Source organism: Heterodontus francisci, chromosome 14 (assembly GCF_036365525.1).
Source record: "Heterodontus francisci isolate sHetFra1 chromosome 14, sHetFra1.hap1, whole genome shotgun sequence".
Taxonomy (NCBI): Eukaryota; Metazoa; Chordata; class Chondrichthyes; order Heterodontiformes; family Heterodontidae; genus Heterodontus; species Heterodontus francisci.
The window spans coordinates 103838067-103865437 of NC_090384.1; the positions used below are offsets into that span (position 1 = coordinate 103838067).

The 27371-nt window shown below is 44.0% G+C and overlaps 1 protein-coding gene across 1 annotated transcript in view; it reads left to right on the forward strand.

The window, feature by feature from the left end:
• The first annotated feature begins 2686 nt into the window (after nucleotides 1-2686).
• Nucleotides 2687-27371, forward strand: part of LOC137376924 (endoplasmic reticulum-Golgi intermediate compartment protein 2-like) — a 60627-nt gene continuing 35942 nt past the window's right edge. The window contains exons 1-8 of the mRNA XM_068045878.1: nucleotides 2687-2795; nucleotides 9774-9882; nucleotides 12355-12401; nucleotides 17717-17787; nucleotides 21142-21182; nucleotides 21296-21397; nucleotides 23504-23599; nucleotides 25948-26003. Coding sequence (XP_067901979.1) covers nucleotides 2687-2795; nucleotides 9774-9882; nucleotides 12355-12401; nucleotides 17717-17787; nucleotides 21142-21182; nucleotides 21296-21397; nucleotides 23504-23599; nucleotides 25948-26003 — 631 coding nt within the window. The remainder of the gene's footprint in view (nucleotides 2796-9773; nucleotides 9883-12354; nucleotides 12402-17716; nucleotides 17788-21141; nucleotides 21183-21295; nucleotides 21398-23503; nucleotides 23600-25947; nucleotides 26004-27371) is intronic.

Here is a 27371-nt window from a genome sequence, read left to right on the forward strand (position 1 = left end):
TGGACTAGTGGAAGGGAGGGATGCAGCAGAGGCAGCTGATTGGATTGTCTCGATTTTAGTGACAAAGTCCATGAGTGCCTCGCACTTATTGTTGGAGATGAAGGTGGAGGAGCAGGGGGGAAGGGGTTTAAGAAGATGGTTTGCAGTAGAGAAAAGAAGCTGGGGGTTATCTTTGCATTCCAGGATGATCCTGGAATAGTGAGCATCCGAAAGGGCCTGGAAACTTGCTAGGTTAACAATACATCCAGTACAATATGGAAACAGAGTGAGACAGTGTACTGGGAGAGAGGTGTTTAAACCATTTAACTTTAGCGTGCTTGGGAATTAGATCTAGAGTTACATCAACACCTTTATACCAACATGCTCCTGAAGCCACTTTGTATTAATGCGATAACTGAACTCCATGGTTTTTCAAGTTTTCATCCCCCTGTTTAAACCCTTTGTTAGGGCCAGATGGATTATGGTGTGACTGGTTTCCTCTGTTTACCTCCCAACTGACTACAGCAAGCGTTTTAACCCCTTGTGTTTTATTTACCAAATGAACAGACAGTGGAAGGTTTTCTTGCAGGTTTAAAACAGCAGATTAAGTATTTATTAAACAATACTCAGTGTCCAAAAATGTTCGCAACACCACTCACGCATGCATTCCCCCTCACATGCAGTCTGAGGAGAAGATAGATAGAAATGTACAGGGTAAGAGGTGTTCGGAGTTCAGGTTATAAAAGTCTGGTGTTTTAGGAATAATCTGTGGGATCCCCTCAGGAGGTGAATTTTAAAGTTGCAGGCCTGTTTGCTGGTTGTCTGGTAATCGTTGGCTTGTTGCAGTCTCCTAGAGGCTCACTTTGGGTTGAAGACAGTGCTGATGTCTGAGGTCAATTCCCACCAGTAGGAAAGTCATTTGTACAAAGGCATTCTCTTGTCTCTGCTGTAGCTAGCTTCCAATTTGTCTCAGCAGGGTTCAACTGTGTTGGCTGGAACCGATCTCTCTCCCGCTCTCTCTGTTAATTCTTGCTGGAATTCAAGATGGCTTCTTGCTGCACTGTGTGGCTGAGGACAGACCAGATTGATGTTGTTGTCGTTAGACCTGTCTTGAAAAGACTCCCGCTTTGTTCAAAACAATTATGTTTTTAGGTGAATTTTACAAGGGTTGGCTTCGCCCACGTGACTTCAGGTTTCAGTCCTATCTGGGCTGTATAATGGCCTTAATGATGGCCCCATTCTGAGGAAATGAGGGTGGTTCACTCTCCATTGTAATGGAGGTTATTTAGATACGACAGGTCTGAGAAAGGACTTGTCTCATTGTGTTTGAGTGCAGCTCATATCCAGGTGTGATTATCTGTCGCATTTCTATGCTGACGGGGCTTAATTGTTTCTCAGTCTTAATAAGCTCTGTGGATTTGAGTGCAAGAAATGCTGAGGGCCAGGTGTCTTGTCCTCCATTTTGTTGAGAGCACATGTATCAGTCTCTTTTTTAAAAAGTTCCAATTTTTATAACTCTTCAGTTTGGTTCTGTATTTTCATTGCTGCACTTTTCGTGAGTGTGATACCTTCCATGGCCCCTCCCCCACTACCTCCCCTCCCATATGTGTAACCTCGTCCAACCTTCAACCCTCTGAAATCTCTGCATTCTGCTAATTTTGGCCTCTTGTGCACATTCCACTTACTTCACTCCACCGTTGTCAACCATGCCCTCAGTCGTCTAGGCCCTAAACTCTGGCATTCCCTCCCTCAACCTCTCTACCTCTCACTCCACCTTAAAACCTACCTCTTTGACCTTTTTGGTCACCTGCCCTATATCTCCTTATGTGTCTGCTTTCAAATTTTGTCTGATAATTGCTCCTGTGAAGCGTCTTGGGGCATGTCATTACATTAAAGGCGCTATATAAATGCAAGTCAGAGTTGTTAAGGTTGTGGTGTCAATTAGAGTGAATTAGAGCCTGACCTGACTGAGGAGCAAAGCAGAGTGAGACTCCACCCCTCAACACACCTCAGTCCATTTCCCTCCAGCAGAAAGATTGGTACAAAGCAGGGAACTGCACCCTAAATCTATCTATACTTTTGCACCAGAATGCACCACCTTAACCTGCCCACCCTTGTCACACATTGTTTCTCAAGATAAAAGTTCTTTATGGTAACACTTTTACCTTGAACAATACAAAGGTTACGTTGTCACACCCTTAGTTAAAATGCAGCTATGATGCACTGTAACTCCAGGAATAAATTACAGCGATATTCCCCTTTACAATCTCCTCAAGATTTTCCGTATTCTGTGTTTTTAGTGTGTAAACAGTTTATAAAAATGGATTGCTGCCTTACTTTTACTTCAACATCAGTGACTGGCACTAATGTGGGAATCAGCCATCTCCTCCTTTACACTCGTGTCCTATTTCCACCCTCTCCAGTCCAATTCCTTTCTTATCTCCAATTTCATAACAAGTTGTCAGGATATTTCGTCATTATAAATTATCAGATCCTATTCTCCCGGATGTATATGCGTGAAGTCTGCTTAAAATTCAGTCTGCAGTGCTTAACAGGGTCAGATTATTGAGTGAAGTGAAAGTTTGTTGTTTTCTACTTGGCTGTCTTCCTGAAACTTCCTGAAGCAAAGCAGTTACCGGGATTCAGGGTCTGAACAGAAGATCATTGAAAGAGTGACAGGAGACTTTGGAAGAGGACTTGTCACAAGATGAGGAGACGGTTCAGCAGGAAGGTATCCCCCAGCATCATCAAAGAGTTGGATGTTTTTCCAAAAGTTCCTGACGCGTGCATCGAAACCTCCATCAGCGGCGGCACAGGTGACCTGTCACTTTTCCAAGCAGCTTTATGATTCCAAATACTTAGCATTTAAGTAGCATTTTCTACATTACAACAGTGACTGCAGTTCAGATGTACTTCATTGACTATAAAGAGCTTTGGCACATCCGGGGGTCATGAAGTGCAAGACTTTCATTCATTCCTTTTTTTATAAAAGACATCATTTCTATAAGATTTGAAATGGAGAGAAGAAAAGATTTGGGTTTCTATGGCGCCTTTCACAGAAAAAAGACAGACAGACACTCCATCAGACAGACAGATGGAAAGACAGACAGACAGTCAGAGAGTCAGAAAGGCAGGCAACAGTCAGACAAATGGTCAGAAAGAAAACCAGTCAAAAGTCAGACAGTCGTTCAGTCAGAAAGACAGGCAGACAGAAAGACAGGCAGATTGAAAATCAGACAGGCAGATGGAAGGGCAGAAAGACAGACAGTCAGACGGACAGACAGACAGACAGTCAGAAAGACAGATAGCCAGCCAGCCAGTCAGGAAGAGAGACAGAAAGACAGGGGAAGCGGTGGCAGAGTGGTAATGTCACTGAACCAGTAATCCAGAGGCCCAGCCTAATGCTCTGGAGACGTGGGTTCAAATCCCACAACGGCAGCTGGTGGGATTTCCCTCTAGGGAAGGAAATCTGCCATCCTTACCTAGTCTGGCCTACATGTGACTCCAGACCAACAGCAATGTGGTTGACTCTTAACTGCCCTCTGAAATGGCCTGGCAAGTCACTCAGTTGTCAAGGGCAATCGGAATGGCCTTGCCAGCAATGCCTGCATCCCATGAAAGAATTTAAAAAAGACAGAAAGGAAGATGCATTTATATAGCACCTTTCAGGACCTCAGAATGTCCCAAAGCACCTTTATTGCTATTAAAGTACTTTTGTAGTATAGTCACTGTTGTAATGCAGGAAATCCTGATTGACTGTCAAGATCTCCTCCTCTGGTGCCGCTCGCTAATGGGTTCCAGTCGTGTGCAGTCAGTTGATCAGTAACTTCAGAGATACAGCACTGCCAATGGAATGAAAATAAAGCCTTATCGCTGGGGCTGGGGTTTGCCAGCAACTAGTGATTATAAAGTCTCAGTTAGACTGCACGACTGAAACTAGAAAACCGTAGAGTGGGAAACTGGCAGAAGCAGCTATGCTGCAGGCTGTGCAGCTTTGTGTTCAGCTTGGCTCCCCCACCATACTCCCTGTATCTAGGAGCACACGACTGGCAGAGATAGGTTTTATCACAATATTGAAGTAAAATGTAATGTTTAAGTTTATAAAGCTGCCCATAACTGGTCCTTTCAGTAAATTCACCTCTGGGTCAGAAAATTGCAGGTTCAAGTCCCACTCTAAAGACCTCAGCACAAAATCCTAGTGTAAAACTGAGGGAGTGCTGCACTGGCGGAGGTGCCTTCTCTTGGATGTGGCCTCATCTGCTCCTTCAGGTAAATATATAGGCAGCACAGTGGCGCAGTGGTTAGCACTGCAGCCTCACAGCTCCAGCAACCCGGGTTCAATTCTGGGTACTGCCTGTGTGGAGTTTGCAAGTTCTCCCTGTGTCTGTGTGGGCTTTCGCCGGGTACTCTGGTTTCCTCCCACCACCAAAGACTTGCAGGTTGATAGGTAAATTGGCCATTATAAATTGCCCCTAGTATAGGTAGGTGGTAGGGGAATATAGGGACAGGTGGGGATGTAGTAGGAATATGGGATTAGTGTAGGATTAGTATAAATGGGTGGTTGATGGTGGGCACAGACTTGGTGGGCTGAAGGGCCTGTTTCAGTGCTGTATCTCTAAATAAAAATAAAATAAATATAAAGGAGCCACATGGCACCATTTTGAAGAATAGCAAGGGAGCTCTCCATGGTGCCCTGGCCAATATTTATTCCTCAACTAACATGACTGAAAAGAAATCAAATGATCAGGTCAATTCACATTGCTATTTGTGGGAGCTTACTGTGCACAAATTTGCTGCTGTGTTTCTGACATTAGAAACATGGGAGCAGGAGTAGGCCATTCAGCCCATCGAGCCTGCCCCACCATTCAATATGATCATGGCTGATCATCCACTTCAATGCCTTTTTCCCACTATCCTCATATCCCTTTATGTCATTGGTATTTAGAAATCTGTCAATCTCTGCTTTAAATATACTCAATGACTGAGCTTCCACAGCCCTCTGGGGTAGAGAATTCCAAAGATTCACAACCCTCTGAGTAAAGAAATTTCTCCTCATCTCTGTCCTAAGTGGCTTCCCCCTTATTTTGAAATTGTGTCCCCGGGTTCTAGACTCCCCAACTAGGGGAAACATCTTACCTGCATCTACCCTGTTTATCCCTTTAAGTATTTTGTAGGTTTCAATGAGATCACCTCTCATTCTTCGAAACTCTGAAGAATACAGGCCCAGTTTCCCCAATCTCTCCTCATAGGACAGTCCTGCCATCCCGGGAACAAGTCTGGTGAACCTTCATTGCACTCCCTCTATGGCAATAATATCCTTCCTAAGGTAAGGAGACCAAAACTGCACACAGTACGCCAGGTGCAGTCTAACCAAGGTTCTATAGAGTTGAAGCAAGACTTCACTACTCCTGTACTCAAATCCTCTTCCAATAAAGGCCAACATACCATTAGCCTTCTTAATTGCTTGCTGCACCTGCATGTTAGTTTTCAGTGACTTATTGACGAGGACACCCCAGGTCCCTTTGTCCATCTACACTTTCTAATCTCTTATCATTTAAGAAATACTCTGCACATCTATTCCTCCTATCAAAGTGGATAACCTCACATTTTTCCACATTATATTCCATCTGGCCCACTCACCAAGTCTGTCCAAATCCCCTTGAAGCCACTTTGCATCTTCCTCACAACATACATTCCCACCTAGTTTTGTGTCATCCATGAACTTGGAAATACTACATTTGGTGCCCACATCCAAATCATTGATATATATTGTGAACAGCTGGGGCCCAAGCACTGATCCATGCGGTACCCCACTAGTCACAGCCTGCCAACATGAGAATGACCCATTTATTCCTACTCTCTGCTTTCTGCCTGTTAACCAATCCCTAATCCATGCTAGTATATTACCTCCTATCCCATGTGCTTTAATTTTACTAACCAACCTCCTGTGGGGGTCTTTATCAAAAGCCTTCTGAAAACCCTATGTCCACCGACCTCCCTTTATCAATTCTGTTAGTAACATCCTCAAAAATCTCCAACAGGTTCGTCAAACATGAATTCCCATTCATAAATCCAAGTTGAATCAGATCATTATTATCCAAGTGTCCATTTAACACATCTTTTAGAATAGATTCAAGCATTTTCCCAACAACTGATGTAAGGCTAACAGGTCTATAATTCCCTGTTTTCTCTCTCCCTCCCTTCTCAAATAGTGGGGTGACATTTGCTACCTTCCAATCTGCAGGAACCGCTCCAAAATCTATAGAATTTTGGAAGATGATCACCAATGCATCCACTATCTCCATAGTTACCTCTTTCAACACTCTGGGATGCAGAATATCAGGTCCTGGGGACTTATCAACCTTCATCCCCATTCATTTCTCCAATACAACCTTCTTACTAATACTAATTTCCTTCAATTCCTCATTCTCCCTAATCCCTTGGATCTCTAATTCTGGGAGATTTCTTGTATCTTCCTTGGTGAAGACAGACACAAAGTAATCATTTAGCTTCTCTGCCGTTTATCTATTCCCCATTATAAATTCTCCTGACTCTGCCTGTAATGGACACACATTTGTCTTGGCCAAATATTTCCGTTTTATGTACCTATAGAAGCTTTTACAGTCTGTTTTTATGTTTTTTGCTAGTTTACATTCATGTACTATTCTCCTTTTCTTTATCAGTTTTTTTTGGTTCTCCTTTGCTGTATTCGAAAATCCTCCCAATCCCTCAGGTTTACTACTATTTCTGGCAACTTTATAGGTCTTTTCTTTTAATCTTATACAATCCTTTGTTATCCACAATTGACTGCCTTTACTTTTGGGGTTTTTGTGCCTTGAAGGAATGTTTAGTTGCTGTAAACTATGTAATATTTCTTTAAAGACTATCCATTGCCTATGTACTGTCATGCCTTTTAATGTATTTTCTCAATCCGCTTCAGCCAATTTTCCCTCATACCTTCACAATTTCCTTTGTTCAAATTTAACACCCTAGCTTCAGATAGAACTGCTTCACTTTCAAACATAATGTAAAATTCTATCATATTATGGTCATTCATCCCTAAAGGTTCTTTTACAACAAGATTATTAATTAGCCCTTTCTCATTACATAATACAAGATCTAAAGTAGCCTGTTTTCTAGTCAGTTCCTCAACATACTGTTCTAGAAAAGAATCCCTAACACACTCCAGAAACTCATCCTCCACAGCATTAATGTTCACTAGGTTTACCCAGTCTATGTGCAGATTGAAGTCATCCATGATTACTGTATTACCCATGCTACATGCTTCTCTAATCTCCTGATTAATACCATGCCCCACACTATTACTACTGTTTAGTGCCCTATAAACAACCCCTACCAATGTTTGCTGCCCCTTGCCCCAGGGACTACACTTCAAAAGTACTTAATTGGCTGTGAAGCAATTTGGGACATCCTGAGGCCATGAAAGGCGTTATATAAATCTTCTTAGTTTCATTATCAAACCTGGATTCACACTGCAGTGACCCTCCAATTTTCGATAGGTCAAACCCTATCAGTTTTAATGCACTTAGGAGTCAAATGAAAGCAACAACTGCCAGTTGCAGATCTGTGGTGGTCTGAAATAGGAAGCCAAACTGCAGACTCAAGGAATGCATCTTCGCAGATCTCAAGTGGGCAGCATGTAATTTTCCGCCATGCACTCACTGCATTCATCTTTCCCCTGGATCTCACTACATTTTATTGAGGTACTGGACATGAAAAGGGTGAACCCTGATCATAAGGGATGCTAGCTACACTTACCGGTCACAATGAATCCCCAAGGATATCTAGCGTATAAAAAAACAAAACTGTGATGGCCAGAATATATGCTTCAAATAAACAAAGGAGGACTTTATTCTATTTATTTATCTCACTAAAATTAAGTAACACACCGACCATTTAGGTCATGTAATAGTAACAGAAGCAAATGCTGGGAATTTCCTGACTTCAGCTGGCAGCCATTCTAACTTTGTGGGTAACTTGTGCATCTGGGTTTACACTGAAGTTACACCGATCAAGAGAACTCTTCCCCCAACCAAGGAAATTCCCCCTGATAAAATACAATATTCCTCTCAACTTCTTCCAACAACAGCAACAATTTGCATTTATATAGCGCCTTTAATGTCATTAAACAACCCAAGGTGCTTCCAAGGAGCATTATCGGACATAATTTGACAGTTGAGTGGTGTTTGGAACTGTCCTGTCCTGGTTCTGTCCTGGGCCAATGCTCTCATGCAAAAATAGGATCGGTTGCAACTGGTCAGAAAAATTCTGCTGCAACTTTCTTACTTTGCTCAATTTCGAACGTGACAAGATAGGCAGGGCTTCTCACTCTCCTGGCAATGAATGAAATTATTCTATATTTTTATTTATAGCGGCTCTCTCCTGGCATTGCTCACAGTTGTTGTGGAATGTGTTGTGACTTCTAGCTGCTAGCCTGGCCTGTCCCTTCTTAAAGCCACTGCTCATGTATTCCCTGGGGGAAGTATCCAGAAAGGTAAATTCCTGAGATCAGTAAATTGCTTTTAATATTCAAGCACCTGATTTTTTTTTAATGTAAGGTTGCTTCCCATTTGCAACAAAGTGTGACATCTGGAATGTGACACCAAGAATGTGACATCTAATGTATCACCTGCTCCAAACAATGGAACGTATTTAAACCCTTTGCACTCCGTGATATCCAATAGTTTATTCCAAAATTCTGAGCACATCTGTCACACTACAGATGTCCCAAGCCTACAATTGAGCTCAAGACCTAATTAGGTCACTCCTTACATTAAAGCGATAGGGCCAGATGAGAAGCTAAACATTGCAATCACACTCCAGAACCACAAGACTGCCAGATATGCACACATATAATACAACAACAACAACCTATATTTATATAGTGCTTTTAATCTAATAAAAGGTCTCAAGGCGCTTCACAGGAGCATTATTAAACAAAGCATGACACTGAGCAACAAAAGGAGATATTAGGTCATATGACCAAAAGTTTAGTCAAAGAGGTGGGTTTTAAGGAGTGTCCTAAAAGTGGAGAGGTTTAGGGAGGGTATTCTAGAGCTTGGGGCCTAGGCACGGTCACCAATGGTGGAGTGACTAAAATTAGGGATGATCAAGAGGCCAGAATTAGATGAGCACAGATATCTCAGAGGTTTGTTGGGCTGGAGGAGATTAGGGATAGGGAGGGGCCAGGCCATGGAGGGATTTGAAAGATGAGAATTTTAACATCAAGACGTTGCTTGAGTGGGAGCCAATGTTGGTCAGCGAGCACAGGGATGATGGGTGCAAGTTAAGACAGGGGCAGCAGAGTTTTGGATGACCTCAAGTTTATGGAGGGTAGAATGTGGGAGACCAGCCAAGAGTAGGTTGGAATGGTCAAGTCAAGAGGAAACAAAGGCATGAATGAGGATTTCGGCAGTAGGTGAGCTGAGACGTGGTGAAATCAGGAAATGTTATGGATGTGGAAATAGTGATGGTGTGAGTATGTGGTCAGAAGCTCATCTCGGGGTCAACCATGACACCAAAGGTTACGAACAGACTGGGGTTTGGTCTCAGACATCGTATAAAAATAATGAAGTGATAACAAGGATTTGAGCTTATTTTAGGGTTCGTGAGATGGTGATAAAGAGCTCAGTTTATGGTGTTAATAACAGCCCTTTAATGAGGTTACAGGAGAGACTGGTTATAAAATAATCTAATCTTCATTATGTTGATGTAGAATGATTAAGTTGTCTGTACAACATGCTAAGTAGAAACTTTGAACTCTCTTTTTGCAGTTTCACTGCTCGCCTTCACACTAATTACTATCCTAACGATTGGGGAATACTCTTATTTTCAAGACAGCTGGATAAAATACAACTATCAAGTTGATACAAATATCTCCAGGTATGATTATCTCGATTTACAGATGCTGCCTAAGGGCCGATGTTGTTGTATGGTACAAGCGCTAATTCATTCGTATCAGAATCCTTTTCCTCTTTCTTAGTCTCTTTGGATTTTTAAAAATTCATTCATGGTTGAATGTCACTGGCTGTGCCAGCATTTATTGCCCATCCCTAATTGCCCTTGAGAAGGTGGTGGTGAGCTGCCTTCTTTAGCCGCCTGCACCTCATGTAGTGTAAGTGCACCCACAGTGCTGATAGGAAGGGAGTTCCAGGATTTTGACTCAATGACAGTGAAGGAACAGCGATATAGTTCCAAGTCAGGATGGTGTGTGACTTGGAGGGGAACTTGCAGTGGTGGTGTTCCCATGTGTCTGCTACCCTTGCCCTGCCCCGTTGCAGGTTTGGAAGGTGCTGTCGATGGAGGTTTGGCAAGTTGCTGCAGTGCATCTTGCAGATGGTACACTCCTAGGGCTGGATTTTAACGACCCACCCCCCCTCCACCGACGTCGGATTTCGTGGCAGGAGGGGGCAGAAAATGTCTCTGGGAGAGGACCGCCGTGCAACCCGACGCCAGGAAGCCCAGCCTGGTATTACTGACGGCGGTGAGGCCTTGTGTCGGCCCTCCCACCGCTTGGCGATAGGACCCCAATTTGAATATTTAAATAAATTAAAATGATTGATTTAATTAAGCTCATGTCACCGTCTAATATCCCGCTCCGATCTTCGGTCTGGCAGCCGGCACTCCCCTGCCTTCGGATCCCTGTCCGGGAAAACAAGGTGCAGCACTAGTGGGGAGGGGGGGAGGTAAGTTTCTCAGTGCGGGGTAGGGGGAGGTGGGCACAGGGTCAAGTTAACATCATGGGTGTAGGGGATGGTGGGAAGGGTTGTAGTGGAAAGTTTGTGCAGCTTTGGGGGGGGGGGGTGAAGGGCAAATGATTAATTGATACTGGGAGGGCGGGAAAGGGGCAAAAGAGATGTGTTTATTTGGTTTAATTCAATTTACTTTTAAATATTTAAATTAGCCAATTGGGCTACCAGCCCTTTAAAAATGGCATCTGCGTCTGCACATAGGCAGCTGACACCATTGCCAGCGACAGACAGCCCGCCCACTCCATGTGTCCGGGGGCGGCCCGCACAGGCCATTGTTTTGGTGGCAAGATTATAAAATCCAGCCCCTTGTGTTCTGGTATCTATTATAAAAACTTCTGTTTATTGGCCTGAAAATTCCAAGCCAATTTATCTCTGCTCAGAACTTTTATGTTCATGGGGTGTCAGTTATGGCTCAGTCAGTAACACTCGTGTTTCTGTGTCAGAAGATCATGAGTTAAAGGCCTAGACTGTGGGCATTAATCATGCACACAGTGAGGGTTGTGGTGGTATCTGGACAGTGGGCATTCATGGTGTCTTGACTGTGGTGTGTAACGGTGTCTAGACTTTGAGCAATGGTGTCTCGAATGTGGTCTGTGATGGGTGTCTAGACTGTAGACATTGATGGCATCTAGACTTAAGGCATTGTTGCTGTCTAGATTGTGGGTGTTGGTGATGTTTAGACTGTAGACATTGGTCATACCTAGACTGTGGTTATTGATGGTGTCTAGACTATGGGTACTTCTAGTGTCTAGACTGTGAGCATTGGTGGTGCCTAGACTGGGGGCATTGGTGGTGTCTAGACTGTGGACATTGGTGGTGTCTATAGCATGGGTATTGCTGGTGTCTAGACTGTGGACATTGGTGGTGGCAAGACTGCAGTATTGGTGGTGTCTAGACTGTGGCCATTGATGGTGTCTAGACTATGGGTATTGCTGTTGTCTAGATTGTGGGCATCGGTGGTGTCTAGACTATAGGTATTTCTGGTGTCTAGACTGCGGGCATTGGTGTTGACTAGACTGGCTATTGGTGGTGTCTAGACTATGGGTATTGCTGGTGTCTAGATTGTGGGCATCTGTGGTATGTAGACTAAGGGTATTGCTGGTGTCTAGACTGCGGGCATTGGTGTTGACTAGACTGGGTATTGGTGGTGTCTAGACTATGGGTATTGCTGGTGTCTAGACGGCGGGCATTGGTGTTGACTAGACAGCGGGCATTGGTGGTGACTAGACTGGGTATTGGTGGTGTCTAGACTATGGGTATTGCTGGTGTCTAGACTGTGGTCATTAGTGGTATATAGACTATGGGTATTGCTGGTGTTTAGACTGTTGGCACCAGCCCTTCACATTGGCTATTCAATAAAGCAGGAACTGTGAGGAAACATGACGATAGAGATATCTCATTCGAAAGGTCTGAAGCACTAGTGGTTGGATTTCAGCAGGGGGTTTCCTTCCAATGGCCTGCACGAACCTCAGAGAAACATCGCACTGTGAATCTTACGTTGAAGTTAAGGTGGCCAATCACGAGACCCCCTCCCCCCCTCCTTGTGGAAACTAAATCCATCTGAAATTACCAATTTCTAAACTATTTTGTATTCTTATTTCAGCAAACTCCAAGTAAATATTGACATCACAGTGGCTATGAAATGTGACTGTAAGTATCTGGTATTGTTTCACAAACACACTATAGGAAGTAAGTGAGGGTCTTTGAGATTTGTCAGAATGGTTCTAGGGATGAGGCATTTTTGCTACAAGATTAGGTTGCAGAAGCTGGGGGTGCTCTCCTTGGAGCGAAATTCTTCAGTTGAACCTGCCTCCACCAGGTTCTCAGGCAGCGCATTCCAGACCTTAACCACTCGCTGCGTGAAAACGTTTTTCCTCATGTAATTTTTGCTTCTCTTACCAAATACTTTAAATCTGTGTCCTCTCATTCTCATCCTTTCACTAATGGGAACAGTTTCTCCCTATCTACTCTGTCCAGTCCCCTCATGATTCTGAATACCTCTATCAAATCACCTCTCAGCCTCCTCTTCTCCAAGGAAAACAGTCCTAACTTCGCCAAACTATCTTGGTAACTGAAATTCCTCATCCCTGGAACCATTCTCGTGAATCTTTTCTGTACTCTCTCCAATGCCCTCACGTCTTTCCTAAAGTGCGGCACCCAGAACTGGACGCAATACTGCAGCTGAGGACGAACTTGTGTCCTATACAAGTTCAACATAACTTCCTTGCTCTTGTACTCTACACTCCTATTGATAAAGCGCACGATACTGTATGCTTTATTAACCCCTCTCTCAACCTGTCCTGCCACTTTCAATGACTTATGTACATATACACCCAGGTTCCTCTGCGTATGCACCCCTTTTAGAATTGTACCCTTTATTTTATATTCTCTCTCCATGTTCTTCCTACCAAAATGTATTACTTCACATTTCTCTGCATTGAACTTCATCTGCCACCTGTCTGCCCATTCCACCAACTTGTCCAGGAACTTTTGAAGTTCTACACTATCCCCCTCACAGTTCACAATACTTCCAAGTTTCATACTATCTGCAAACTTTGAAATTGTGCCCTGTACACCAAGGTTTAGGTCATTAATATATATCAGGAAAAGCAAGGGTCCCAACACTGACCCCTGGGGAACTCCACTATAAACCTTCCTCCAGCCCAAAGAACATCCATTAACCACTACTCTTTGTTTCCTGTCACTCAGCCAATTTCATATCAATGTTACTACCATCCCTTTTATTCCATGAGCTATAGGTTTGCTCACAAGTCTGTTGTGTGGCCCTGTATCAAATGCCTTTTGAAAGTCCATGTACACTGCATTGACTGCACTGCCCTCATCAACCCTCTCTGTTACCTCCTCAAAAAACTCCAGCACCTTAGTTAAACATGATTTTCCCTTAAGATATCCATGCTGACTTTCCTTAATTAACCCACATTTATCCCTGTAACTATTAAGTGTGTCCCGAATTATTTTTTTCTAGAAGTTTCCCCACCACCAAAGTTAAACTGACTGGCCTGTAGTTGCTGGGTTTATCTTTTCACCCTTTTTATGAACAAGGGTGTAATGTTTGCAATTCTCCAGTCCTCTGGCACCATCCTCGAGTCTAAGGAAGACTGAAAAATTATGGCCATTGCCTCTGCGATTTCCACCCTCACTTCCCTCAATATCCTTGGATGCCTCTCATCCAGTCCTGGTACCTTGTCCACTTTAAGTACAGACAGTCTATCTAATACATCCTTTTTATCAATTTTAAACCCCTCTAGTGTCTGAATTGCCTCCTCTTTCATCATTGCCTGGGTTGCAAAGTATTCATTTAATACCTCAGCTATGCCCTCTGCCTCCATGTGTAAATCCTCTTTATGGTCCCAAATCGGCCCCATTCTTCCTTTTACCACCCTTTTACTATTTATATGCCTATAGAAAACTTTGGGATTTCCTTTAATGCTAGCTGCCAGTCTCTTTTCATGCTCTCTCTTTGCTTTTCTTATTTGCTTTTTCACTTCCCCTCTGGACCTTCTATATTCAGCCTGGTTCACAATAGTATTTTCTACCTGGCATCTGTCATAAGCATATGTAAAGGTTCTCCCCCCACTCTGTCTGTCCCTCTCTGTCACTCCCTCTCTCTCTGTCTCTCTCTATTTCTCTGTCTCTCCCTTTGTGTCTCCCCCTCTGCCTCTCCCTCACACCACGTCTCCCTCCCTCTCTCTTTTCATCTCTCCCTGCCTGCCTTGCTCCAGGACAGCGATGCTTTGAGCTATTTCTTGGTTAATTTTAAACCTTTAACTTTTTCCCTTGTTGGGAATGTCACGACAGTTTGAAAATATCAAACACTGATCCAACACACACCCCCAAAACATACACACTAAACCTCCAACATAGGACTGGGCAGACAATGGAAATGAGGTTCTGTTTGTGGGGGGGGTGGGGGGGGGTGATGTCAGCGTGAATTGTACAGTCTCTGTCTGTGTGTCTGTCTGTGTGTCTGTCTCTGTCTGTGTCTCTGTGTTTGTGTGCCTGTGTGTGTGTGTCTCTGTGGTTGTGTGCCTGTGTCTCAGTGTTACTGATTCCATAATGTAACCCCAGGGGCCTCCCACACCTAACTCCCTTCCCCCTGCTGCTATAGTGTCTCAGGGTCTCCCGGCACTTTCTGCACTTCCCGCTGACGACATTTAAAGAATGAGAGTTAAACAGAACCTCATTTCTCCCTCCATTTTAAACATGGTGAGGGATTTACCCCTCCTTATAAGGAGGGTGTGGAGAGATTTGATAGAGGTGTTGAAGATTATGGCAGATTTAGATAAGGCCAACAAAGAAAAGCTGTTCCCATTAGCTAATGGTGCAAGAGGACACAGATTTAAGGTTTTGGGCAAGAGATACAGGGGGGATGTGAAAAAGAGCTTTTTTTACACAGTGAGTGGTAATGATCTGGAACTCGCTGCCTATGAGGGTGGTGGAAGTGGAGACAACGAATGATTTATACAGGAAATTGAATGGGCACTTGAGAGAAAGAAACTTGCAGGGCCATAGGGACAGAGTGGTAGAATGGGACTGACTAGATTGTACAGCAATGGCATGAACTCTCTCAGGGCAGGCGGTCACATAGTGGTAATGTCACTGCACTAATAATCCAGAGGCCCAGGCTAATGCCCTGGGGACATGGGTTCAAATCTCATCACGGCAGCTGGTGGAATTTAAATTCAATGAATGAAAAAAAATGTCTGGAATTGAAAGCTAGTCTCAGTAATGGTGCCACGAAACTATCAACAAATTGTAAAAAAAACTCCATCTGGTTCACTAATGTCCCTAAGGGAAGGAAATCTGTCATCCTTACCTGGTCTGGCCGACATGTGACTCACATTTACATTATTATGCATGTGTGGTTGTCTAGTGAGCGATCAAGAGTGTGGTTGATTAGTGAGTGATCACATGTACGGCTGGTTAGCGAGTGATCCCGTGTGTGGTTGTTTAGTGAATGTGCTAATTGCTTGCTTTATGGAATATTAGAAAGTTGACTAGTTCTCAACACAGCAAGCTTCTAATTTCAATTGGGTCACTGGGGATGGTGCAGAACAGAGGCAAGGGCTTAACTTCAGGAAGGAGAAAAACTATCAACACTTCGTAACTGCATTACATTCATGATTTAGCTGAGTGGTAAATAAGGGCAGCCCATAGCCTGCTTACAAGTCTTGGCAGGGAACCGCAGAACTTAGTCCTATTTCTTACTCTGTTTTATTCCACTTGAATTTAGTGCGTCTGGAGATTTGGCATGGGCTATCTTTAGAGCTGTGACCTCATTCTAAATTGAAATACCTAGATCTGATGGTATTTGGAACTTAGGATATATGCAAATTAATGGGAACATGGATTACAATGTTATATGTGGTCCCCAGGCCTCAGTGCTATACATCATTTTTTTGAATATGTATTTTTTCTGAGGATGCGGACATTCCAAATTGCCATGAGGGCATTATTAGATAGCCACCTAGACTGGGACAAGAGTCAACTGTAGGCCAGACCACGTACAAACGGAAGATTCCCTTACTCGAAGGACATTAGCGAACAAGACGCTTTCATGATAATAAAAGCAAAATACTGCGAATGCTGGAAATCTGAAATAAAAACAGAAAGTGCTAGAAACACTCAGCAGGTCAGGCAGCAGCTGTGGAGAGAGAAACAGAGTTAACGTTTCAGGCTAATGACCTTTCAGCAGAACTGGAAAAAGTTAGAAATAGAATAGGTTTTGAGCAAGTGAGAGGGGTGAAGGTGGGAAGAAGAAAAAAAGGGAAGGTCGAAGGTGTGTGATAGGGTGAAGGGCAGGAGGGATTAAATCACAAAAGGTTTCATGGTGAAAGGCTAAAGGGAGTGGTAATGGGACAAGAAAGAAACAAAAGCTGTGTCTAGAGGAGGTGTGAATGGCAGGATCCTGAATAGCTGCTGTCCGAATGCAAAGTGAAGGAAACAAGAGAGAGAAAAAAAAAAAACCAGCAAAGAAACACAAAACAAAATGGGGGCAGAGATTACGATCTAAAATTGTTGAACTCAATGTTGAGTCCAGAAGGCTGTAAAGTGCCCAGTTGAAAGATGAGGTGCTGTTCCAAGAACTTGTGTTGAGCTTCATTGGAACACTGGCAGCAGGCCGAGGACAGAAAGGTTAGGTGGAGAATTAATTACAAGATTTTCTGTTGGATTGTAAAAACTCAACAGGTTCACTAACGTCCTTTAGGGAAGGAAACCTGCCATCCATACCCAGGCTGGGCCAATATGTCACTCCAGTCATACAACCAATGTGGCTGACTCTTAAGTGCCCTCCGAAGAGGCCTTGCAAGCCATCTCCTTCTCAAGACAACGAGAAATTAGCAATAAATGGTGGTCTTACCAGTGACACCTACATCGCAAGAATGTCCAAAACAGAATAAAAACTAAGACGTTATACCGATGGAAAGATTGAACAGGCCCAGTGCCTTTTCCCTAGAAATGATAAGGCTGAGAAATGACTGGATGGTGTCTTTAATATTATGAAGGTGTTCAATAGGGTCGATGTAGAGAAGATGTTTCCACTTGTGGGGGAGACCAGAACTAGGGGCCATCAATATAAGACAGTTACTCATAAATCCATAGGGAATTCAGGAGAAACTTCTTTAACCAGAGAGTGGTGAGAATGTGGAACTCTCTACCACAGGGAGTGATTGAGGAAAATGATATAGATGTATTTAAAGGGAAGCTAGATAAATACATGAGGGAGAAAGGAATAGAAGGAATGGTTGATAGGGTGAGGTGAAGAGGGGTGGGAGGAGTCCCGTGTGCAGCATAAACACCAACATAGACCAGTTGGGTCAAATGGCCTGTTTCTGTGCTATAAACTTTACGTAATAACAGAAATTAACCTAAAGCGTAAAGCAAAAGTGAACAAAAATGCGTGTAAAATCATTCCTGTTTCTGTTGTTCTTTATTGTCCAAAGATGTTGGAGCAGACATGCTTGATCAGACAGAAGCCATTGTTGGTGAGTCTGGAGACCTCCAGTATGAGCCAGTAAGCTTTTATCGACTTCATTTTTATCACTGATTTTGATGAACTGACCCAGAGTTTCTTTAGAGAGTAGATGCAGCACCAGTTAATGTACAGCTCCCATGGTTTTAAGCATCTGAAATGCTTTTTAAAAAAATATATCCTGAAGGTTTGTTGCCACAGTGGGTTGATATACAGATCCATGGAGCATTTCAGTGGGTAGGACCTGAATTTGCAAAAATGGTTCCCCACAGAGCCAGTTCCTCATTTCATTGCATTGTTATCCCCGCAAATATGAAAACCAACAAGGAGGGAAGATCCCTTGCCTTACAACAAAATCACACTCCTTGCAGCCAGTTATCATCAAACCTTACAGCAAAGAAGGAGGCCATTCAACCCATCATGTCTGTGCTGTTCTTTGAAAAAGCTATTCAATTAGTCACAATCACACTGCTCTTTCCCCATAGCCCTGTAATTTTTTCCTTTTCAAGTACTTATCCATTTTCCTTTTGAAAATTACTATTGACTTTGATTCAACCAGGGCATTCTACATCATTACAACTCGCAATGTAGAAATAATTCTCCTCATCGGTCCCCCATCACCTTAAATCTGCGTCCTCTGGTTACTGACCTTCCTTCACTGGAAACAGTTTCTTCCTATCTACTCGATCACAACCCTTCATAATTTTGAACACCTTTTTAAATCTCCCCTTAACCTTCCTTGCTGTAAGGAGATCAACCCCAGCTTCTCCAGTCTCTCCACACAACCGTAATCCCTTATCCCTGATACCATTCTAGTGGATTTCATGCCAAAACCTTGATATTCTTCTTAAAGTGTGGTACCCAGAATTGGACACAATACTCCAGCTGAGGACTCACTAAAAGCTGGCTGAATCTCCTTGAAGATTTGATGTTGCCTGAAACCAGCAGAGCTTTTAAGTTGGTGAAGGCTCGAGTACAAAACAGCCAGCATGCTTGATATGGATTAAGGGGCGCCTTTGTAATTGATGTCCACGCGATGTTGAATGGTTTCCACCATTTGCCTGGTACAGCCTTTGACGAGCGCGGATAGTGAGAGTAGCACGGACTCTCTCCATCTTCTTAGGAGTGGTGTCCATTTATTTTTTGATTTCACTTCTGAGAAGCGGTGTAGGAAATCTTTCTTACCAGACTAATTCCTGGGATGAGAAGGTTACCCTATTAGGAGAGATATTCCCTGGAGTTTCGACAAATGAATGGCGATCGCATTGAAAAGAATGAAGTTCTTAGTTTGACAGGGTAGATGCTGAGAGGCTGTTTCCCCTGATGAAGGGTCACAGCATCAGGATAAGGGTCGGCTATTTAGGATTGAAATAAGGAGAAATTTCTTCACTCAGAGGGTTGTGAACCTTTGGAATTCTCTACCTCAGAGAGTTGTGGATGCTCAGTCATTGAGTATATTCAAGACAAATATTAATAGATTTTTGGGCACTAAGGGAATCAAGTATAGGGCAGGAAATTGGAGTTGAGGTAGAAGATCAGCCATGACTGTATTGAATGATGGAGCAGGCTCGAGGGGATGAATGGCCTACTCCTATTTCTTAATTTTCTTATGGTGCTTACGTTAAAGGCACAATACAAAGGCAAGTTGTTGTTCATCAGTATGGATGTGCAGATCTCAGCTGAGCAGAGAGTCGAGCTCGGCAGAGGTGACTTGGTCCAACAGCTCGTGATTCCTTGAGACCTTCACCCAGGTCGTCACTGCCCATTGAGAGCTGCGAACCGCAGAATGCCCGCTTCAGCTATACATTCCACTCTCTGAGATAGATCTGGAGTGCATGCGAAAGAGAGAGGGACAGTAGCATAGTGGTAATATTAGTGGGCTAGTAGTCCAGAGACCTATCATCTTGTACCATCTACAAGATGCACTGCAGCAATGCACCAAGGCTCCTTAGACAGCACCTTCCAAACCCGCACCCTCTACCAACTAGAAGGACAAGGGCAGCAAATACATGAGAACACCATCAACTGCAAGTTCCCCTCCAAGTTACGCACCATCCTGACTTGGAACTATATCGCCGTTCCTTCACTGTCGCTGGGTCAAAATCCTGGAACTCCCTCCCTAACAGCACTGTGGGTGTACCTACCCCAAATGGACTGCAGCGGTTCAAGAAGGCAGCTCACCACCACCTTCTGAAGGGCAATTAGGGATGGGCAATAAATGCTGGCCTGGCCAGTGACACCCACATCCCATGAATGAATTTTAAAAAAACTAGACTAATGCTCAAATCCCAGCACAGCAGCTGAGGGAATTTTAAACTCAATTAATTAATAAATCTGGAATAAATTGCTAGTCTTAATAATGAGCATGAAACCACAGGATGGTTCTTGAAAAACCCATCTGGTTCATTAATGCCCTTTAGGGAAAGAAATCTGCCATCCTGCCCTATATGTGACTCCAAACCCACAGCAATGTGGTTCAGTCTTAAGTGGCCTAGCACACCATTCAGATCAAGGGCAATGAATGCTGGTCTTGCTAGTGATGCTCACACCCCAAGAACAAATATTGAAAAAAACTATTAAAATCTCACCAAATACAGTCTGAGGTTTGCCACAGGATCAGACTGGCATCCTTCCATCTATGAAAGATGATGAACACGCAGCAAACAATCCGTTTAGGTGGGGTGTCTTATCTTGGCGCACCTTTGCTGATGGCTGTGAAGGCCAATCCTTGAGAGGCAGGTTCGGCCACAAGTACCACATGGGAAGCAGCCAAGTGACGCTGTGAGTTGTTGATTTTGATGTTGGTGCCTGTTGCCAAGCTGTTCTAGCAACTGGTCATCATGGTCGTGCACACCAGTCCACAGGATGTGTTGCCATTTCCATCTTTGCGCAGCTAGTGACGCCCAGGTGTGATAGTCGACATTTAGGGCCTTCATGTCAGGCTTGCAAGCATCCTTGAAGCGGAGCTTTGGGCTCCCCACTGGTCGTCTGGCCCCAGCTACCTCACCACACAGAAGGTCCTTGAGTATGCGACTGTCTTCCATCCTGCGGATGCAGGATCAAGTGTCTATATTACTGTGATACTGGGGTTCTCCGTTAAAATGAGAACAATAACAGACTTGAACTGCCTAGACCTTAAGCCACTCTTAAAACCTACTTCGTTGACCAAGCTATTGGTGACTTGTCCTAATATCGCCTTATGTGGCTCAGTGTCAAAGTTCGTTTGATAAACACACCTGTGAGTGCCTTGGGATATTTTACTTTGTTAAAACTGCTATATAAATGCAAGTGTTTGTTGTTTGGCCAATCTCATTTTACCTCAGATGTTCATATTTTTCTAAGGAATGAAATTATGACCTCCCTTTATATATTATAAATATATTTTTTAATATTTAGACCTACTTTGAACTCTCAGCAAAGGAAAAAGCCTGGCAGAGGTGAGTTTCAAAAGGGATTTTCTTCCTATTGACATTTTGACATACAGGTGACTGTTTAAATAGGAATTTATTTCCTTCACAAAATTAATCAGGGAACTTACATTTACCTGCAGAATGGTGCAAAATATTCAGCGACAGCTCAACAAGGAGCATAACCTGATGAAATTCCTCATAAAGTCATCGTTTAATGGAACAAAAGCAACAAAGGGACCAAGGTAATGAATTCACATCACTTATGATATATCGGTTTCAAGCCCCACTTCAGAGATTTGAGCACATAATCTAGGCTGATAGTCCAGTGCAGTTCCGAGGGGGTGCTGCACTGTCGGAGGAGCCGTCTTTCGGATGAGACTTTAAGCCCCATCTGCCCTCTCAGTTAAATGCAAGCGATCAACATGGCATAGTTTTGAAGAGCAGGGGAGTTCTCCCCGGTGTCCTGGGGAGAACTCAACCAACATCACTAAAACAGATTGCCTGGTCACTATCAAGTTGCAGTTTGCGGGATCTTGCTGTGCCCAAACCACAACACTGTAACAAAAACAGAAAGTGCTGGAAATACTCAGCAGATCTGGCAGCATCTGTGGAGAGAGAAACAGAGTTAACATTTCTGGTCTGTGACCTTTCATCAGAACTAGTGTAATGTTTTCTGTCAAAGGTGGAAGCTAGACAATTCAAAGATACTTCATTAGCTGCAAAATGCTTTGGAATGTAGGCACGATATAACTGCACATTTTTTCTTCCTATCTGAAATGTTAAATTTTTGGAACATAGGAAGAAGAGGAGGTCATTCAGCCCCTTGAACTTTTTGCATCATTCAATGACATCATGGATCATCTGTATCGCACCTCCATGTACCCACTTCAAGATATTGTCCAATATCCCAAATTTCCCGTTTTTATTTCAGATGTTTAGTACTTGTGATCGCTTCTTTCCGTCTCGCCGAATGCTGGACAAGATAAACAGTGACCATATCTCCACACTGCAACAAGTGGAATTATTCCGTTGCTCTCAAAACATTTAACAAGAGAACCTAAACAAAAAACAAATACTGCAGATGCTGAAAATCTGAAATGAAAACATAAGATGCTGAAAATGCTCAGCAGGTCGGGCGGCATCCGTGGAGAGAGAAAGAGAGCTAACAGCCGGAAGTTTACACCCTACACCGCCCCTGACCCATGCCCACACGAGCTGACTGGAGGTTGGGGGCGGGGGAGGGGGGGGCGGGTAAAATTAAGTAGGAGGCAGGGGGTGTCGTTCCCATCACCTACCTGGCCCTGCTGCCATTTACCAGCAGCGGGGGAGGTTGAAAACGGCCCGCCTGCCCCAGGCCAATTAAGGCCCTTAAGTGACCAATTACTTGCCACTTAAGGGCTTCCTCCCACCGCCACTGGTATTTTAGCAGCAACAGCTGGGAACTTCAGTAACTGCACCCCCAGGGGGGAGGTGCCCTCCTGATCGGGCACCCTGTGAGGGGCGGAAGTCCCACCCAAGGCCAATTAAGGGCCTGGGCCATGTAAAATCGCTGCATAGCTTCCAGGCTTGGCGGAGGTGGGCGCGCCCCTGACTTTTAATCCAGTGGGCGAGGCCTCCACTGCCGTGTAAAACTCCAGCTGACATTTCATCAGAACTGAGAAATGTTAGAAATGTAACTGGTTTTAAGCAAGTACAGAGACAGGGAAAGGAGGGCGGGGAGGAAAAGAACAAAAGAGAAGGTCTGTGATAGGGTGGAAGGCAGGAGAGATTAAATGACAAAAGGGATGATGCTGCAAAGCAAAAGGGACAAGTAAAGAAACAAAAGATGGGTCTAGAGGAGGTGTGAATGGCAGGAGCAGACTGAAAAAATGGGATCAGTGTTTATGATCTGAAATTGTTGAGCATAATGTTGAGTCTGAAAGGCTCTGAGGTAAAAGATGAAGTGCTGTTCCTTGAGCTTAAGATGAGCTTCATTGGAACGGTGTAGGTGGCCAAGGACAGAGAGGTCAGATTGGGAGTGGGCTGGAGAATTAGAATGGAAATGAAAAAGAACATAAACCAAAATTAATTGCCTAGAGTGACACAGAATTGTAGCACAGAAACAGGCCATTCGGCCTCCTCCCATTCGACTTAATCTCATCCTAACAACTTATCCTTCCATTCCTTTCTCCCTTATGTACTTATCCAGCTCGCCTTTAAATGCATTAAAGTGGTGATTAATTAGTCTGCCACTGTGATGTTCAAATTGCGCCTGAAGTGTTGGGAGCCTGTAGACTTTAATCTCTGTCAGGCAGCGAAAGTCAATATGCAAGTGACCTGTGAAAATGGTTTTGTCATTTTTCTTTCAGAGATGTTGACTCCACTGACCCTCCAAATGCCTGCAGGATTCATGGTTCAATGCAGCTCAACAAAGTGGCAGGGAATTTCCACATTCTGGCTGGGAAGTTAGTATGATCCTGCTCTTTGTTTGCACAGCTCAGGGCTGGTAAATTCAGAATGTTTTCTGGTGCAAGTCAACCTCACGACCCCGTAAAGCAAACCCGACATCAATCAATTAGTGGCTGATACGGGTTATTCCCACTCAATGAGCCAGTAGTACATTGAATTAGAGAGAATTTACAGCACAGAAACAGGCCATTTGGCCCAACTGGTTCAGGCTGGTGTTTATGCGCTACATGAGCCTCCTCCCACCCTACTTCATCTCACTGAATCCTTCTATTCCTTTCTCCCTCATTTGCCTATCCAGCTTCCCCTTAAACATATCCATGCTATTTGCCTCAACCACTCCCTGTGGTAGTGAGTTCCACATTCTCACCACTCTCTGGGTAAAGAGGTTTCTCCTGAATTTCCTATCGGATTGATTAGTGACTATCTTTTATTGATGGCCCCTAGTTTTGGTCTCCTGCACAAGTGCAAACATCTTCTCTATGTCTACTCTATCAAACTCCTTCATAATTTTAAAGACCACTAGCCTTCTCTTTTCTGGAGAAAAAAGCCACGGCCTTTTCAGTCTCTCAGTTCTGGTATCATCCTTTGTAAATATTTGTTGCAGTTTTTAAAGACCCCTCAAAATAGGGAAGCTCGGCTGCCTCGCCATAGGTGCCCTTCCTGCAGCACCATAATTTGTGGCCTGTTTGTGTTTGTAAATTCAGGTTCATTTTATGGAACATCTGCCATCCTCATAACATGTCTGCAGTGTGACATATAGAACCATAGAAAAATTATGGCATAGGAGGAGGCCATTCAGCCCATCGTGTCTGTGCCAGCCGAAATAACTAGTCTCCCAATCTAAGCCCACCTTCCAGCACCTGGTCCATAGCCTTGCAGGTTACAGCACTTCAGGGGTATGTCCAGGTACCTTTTAAAAGAATTGAGGGTTTCTGCCTTCACCACCATTCCTGGCAGTGAATTCCAGACACCCACCACCCTCTGCGTTAAAACGTTTTTCCTCATGTCTCCTCTAATCCTTCTACCAATCACCTTAAATCTGTGTCCTCTGGTAATTGACCTCTCTGCTAGGGGAAACAGGTCCTTCCTATCTACTCTATCTCGGCCCATCATAATTTTGTACACCTCAATTAAGTCACCCCTCAGCCTCCTCTGTTCTAAGGAAAACAACTCTAGCCAGTCAAATCTTTCCACATAGCTGCAAATTTCAAGCCCTGACAATATTCTTGTAAATCTCCTCTGTACTCTCTCCAGAGCAATTATGTCCTTCCTGTAATGTGGTGACCAGAACTGTACGCAATACTCCAGCTGTGGCCTCACCAGTGTTTTATACAGTTCCAGCATTACATCCCTGCTTTTGTATGCTATACCTCGGCCAATAAAGGAACTGCACTACCCTCATCAATCCTCCTTGTTAGTTCCTCAAAAGATTCAAGTCAAGTTAGTAAGACATAACCTTTCCTTAACAAATCCATGATGACTATCCCTGATTAAATTGTGCCTTTCTAAGTGGCAGTTTATCCTGTCCATCAGAATTGATTCTAATAATTTACCCACCACCGAGATCAGACTGACCGGCCGATAATTATTTGACCTATCCCTCGCACCTTTTTTAAACAATGGTATAACATTCGCAGACCTCCAATCCTCTGGTACCTCGCCCGTATCCCCTATCTCCTCCCTGGCTGCCTTTAACAACCCTGGGATGTAATCTATCTGGCCCTGGCAATTTATCCACTTTCAAGGATGTCAGACCCTCTAGTACTTCCTCTCTCGTTATGTTTATCATATCTAATATTTCACACTCCTCTTTAACTATAATGTCTGCATCAACCCTCTCCTTTGTGAAAACAGAGACAAAAAACTCATTAAGAACTCTGCCCACATCCACGCATAAGTTCCCTTCTACATCTCTGACAGGTCCTACCCTTTCCTTAGTTATCCTCTTGCTCTTAATGTACTGATAAAACATCTTTGGGTTTTCCTTGATTTTACCTACCAATAATTTTTCATGTCCTCTCTTTGCTTTTCTAATTTCCTTTCTTACTTCACCCCTGCACTTTTTATACTCCTCTACACTTTCATTAACTGGAGCAAGGGATGATCAGGATAGGTCAGGGAGCCTTTCTGCACCTCCCGACTCCACAAATAAATAAAGCTTAATGATTGCAAAAGAATAGTGAGCAGGGAGGGCCCCTGTTTTAGGCAGCCATAATGAACATCGGGAAAATGGCCTGGCCCAATAACAAGTCGGGCATCGTGTAGATTGAGGAATACTTGAGATTTACGCTCACGAAGAACAAGTCCTTAAATTGTGAAAATTTCACTCCTACTGTTTTTTCAGATCATACCACTTCCCATTTGGCCATGCACATGTACTTTCCACAAAGAATCCTGAAGGTACCCTTTTTCTGTACAAATAACTTGCTTTATTGACATTGTGTGTTTACTGTTACAGTCAATTTGCTGCTCCCAGAATACATTGAAATCCCAATGATAGTGGCCATACCCATTATATAAAAGTATTTTAGTGCTACTACCTAACTGCCTTATGTGAGCCATGGGCTGGACTGATAGCATCCTCACCTCTGACTCAGAAGGACACAGGTTCAATGTCCCATACCAGAGTCTCAAGGGCACAGTGCAGTACTGACAGAGTGCCGCACAGTCAGAGGTGCAGTCCCATCCGTCTGCTCAGGAGGATGTAAACGATCTCCAGGCGCTATATGAAGAAGAGCTGGGGAGTCCTCCTTGTGTCCTGGCCAAGATTGCCCACTCAACCAACATCATCATCAAAAACAGATTAAATGGTCACTCATCTTGTCACTAGCTCTGGGATCTTGTTGTGTGCCAAACTGCTGCTGTGTACACCTACATAACATCAGTAATGGGGATTCATATGTCAGGCACTTTGAGCAGGTTATGATACTGGATAGGTGCTATGTAAAGGCAAATTCTTTCTTTTAATAATGTCCCCACCTTCACAACCTCAAACATACACAACGGGCTGAATTTAGTGACCCTGTCGTGGGTCCCGATGGTGGACCCAGAAGTGGGCGCCATCTCTGCTTGTCACATGTATATCGGGCCCACTGCAATCAAGCGGTGGGCAGCCAATTACAAAAATGGAGGCGCCGGGCCGATCCAATTACACGCTGTGGGGGGGTGGGCGGGCTCTCAGCTCCAGATTACATCATCAGCAATACAAGCAGTAGCTGGTGCCATATTTAAAGCACTGCCAGCCCTGCTTGTATTGTTGCCAGTCAGTGAAGCAGTGAAGCTGGGCTGCAGCTGGAGCCTTTTGATGGTACTTTGAACTATTGGATCCCCCTGCAACACAACTGCAGGTGCTGGTTCCTGTGCCTACTGGAGTCCCCACCTCCCCCCCACCAACCCCCTTCCCCGTAACACTACTGTACCTGCTGATTCCTGTGACTGAAACTCCTGGACTTCTCTGCACCAGGACTTCCGACTCTCAGAACAGAGCCTGATAGAACTGGGAACATGTCTGAGGCAAGATGGTTTAGCAATGCCTCCATGGAGATTCTCCTTCAGGCTGCGAGCGAAAGTCGGAGGTCCTCTTCCCCAGGGATGGCAAGAAGAGACCCTCCCACCTCTACAGATGCTGTCAACAGGAGAATCCAGTAGAAGGCGGACATAATTCCACCCCTGAGGAGGATCCAGAGTAAGATGATGCACTGTCCCATGACTTTCCTGCACCATCCACCAGTGCAGATACTGTCACCTCAGTGAGTTTCCACTCGACTG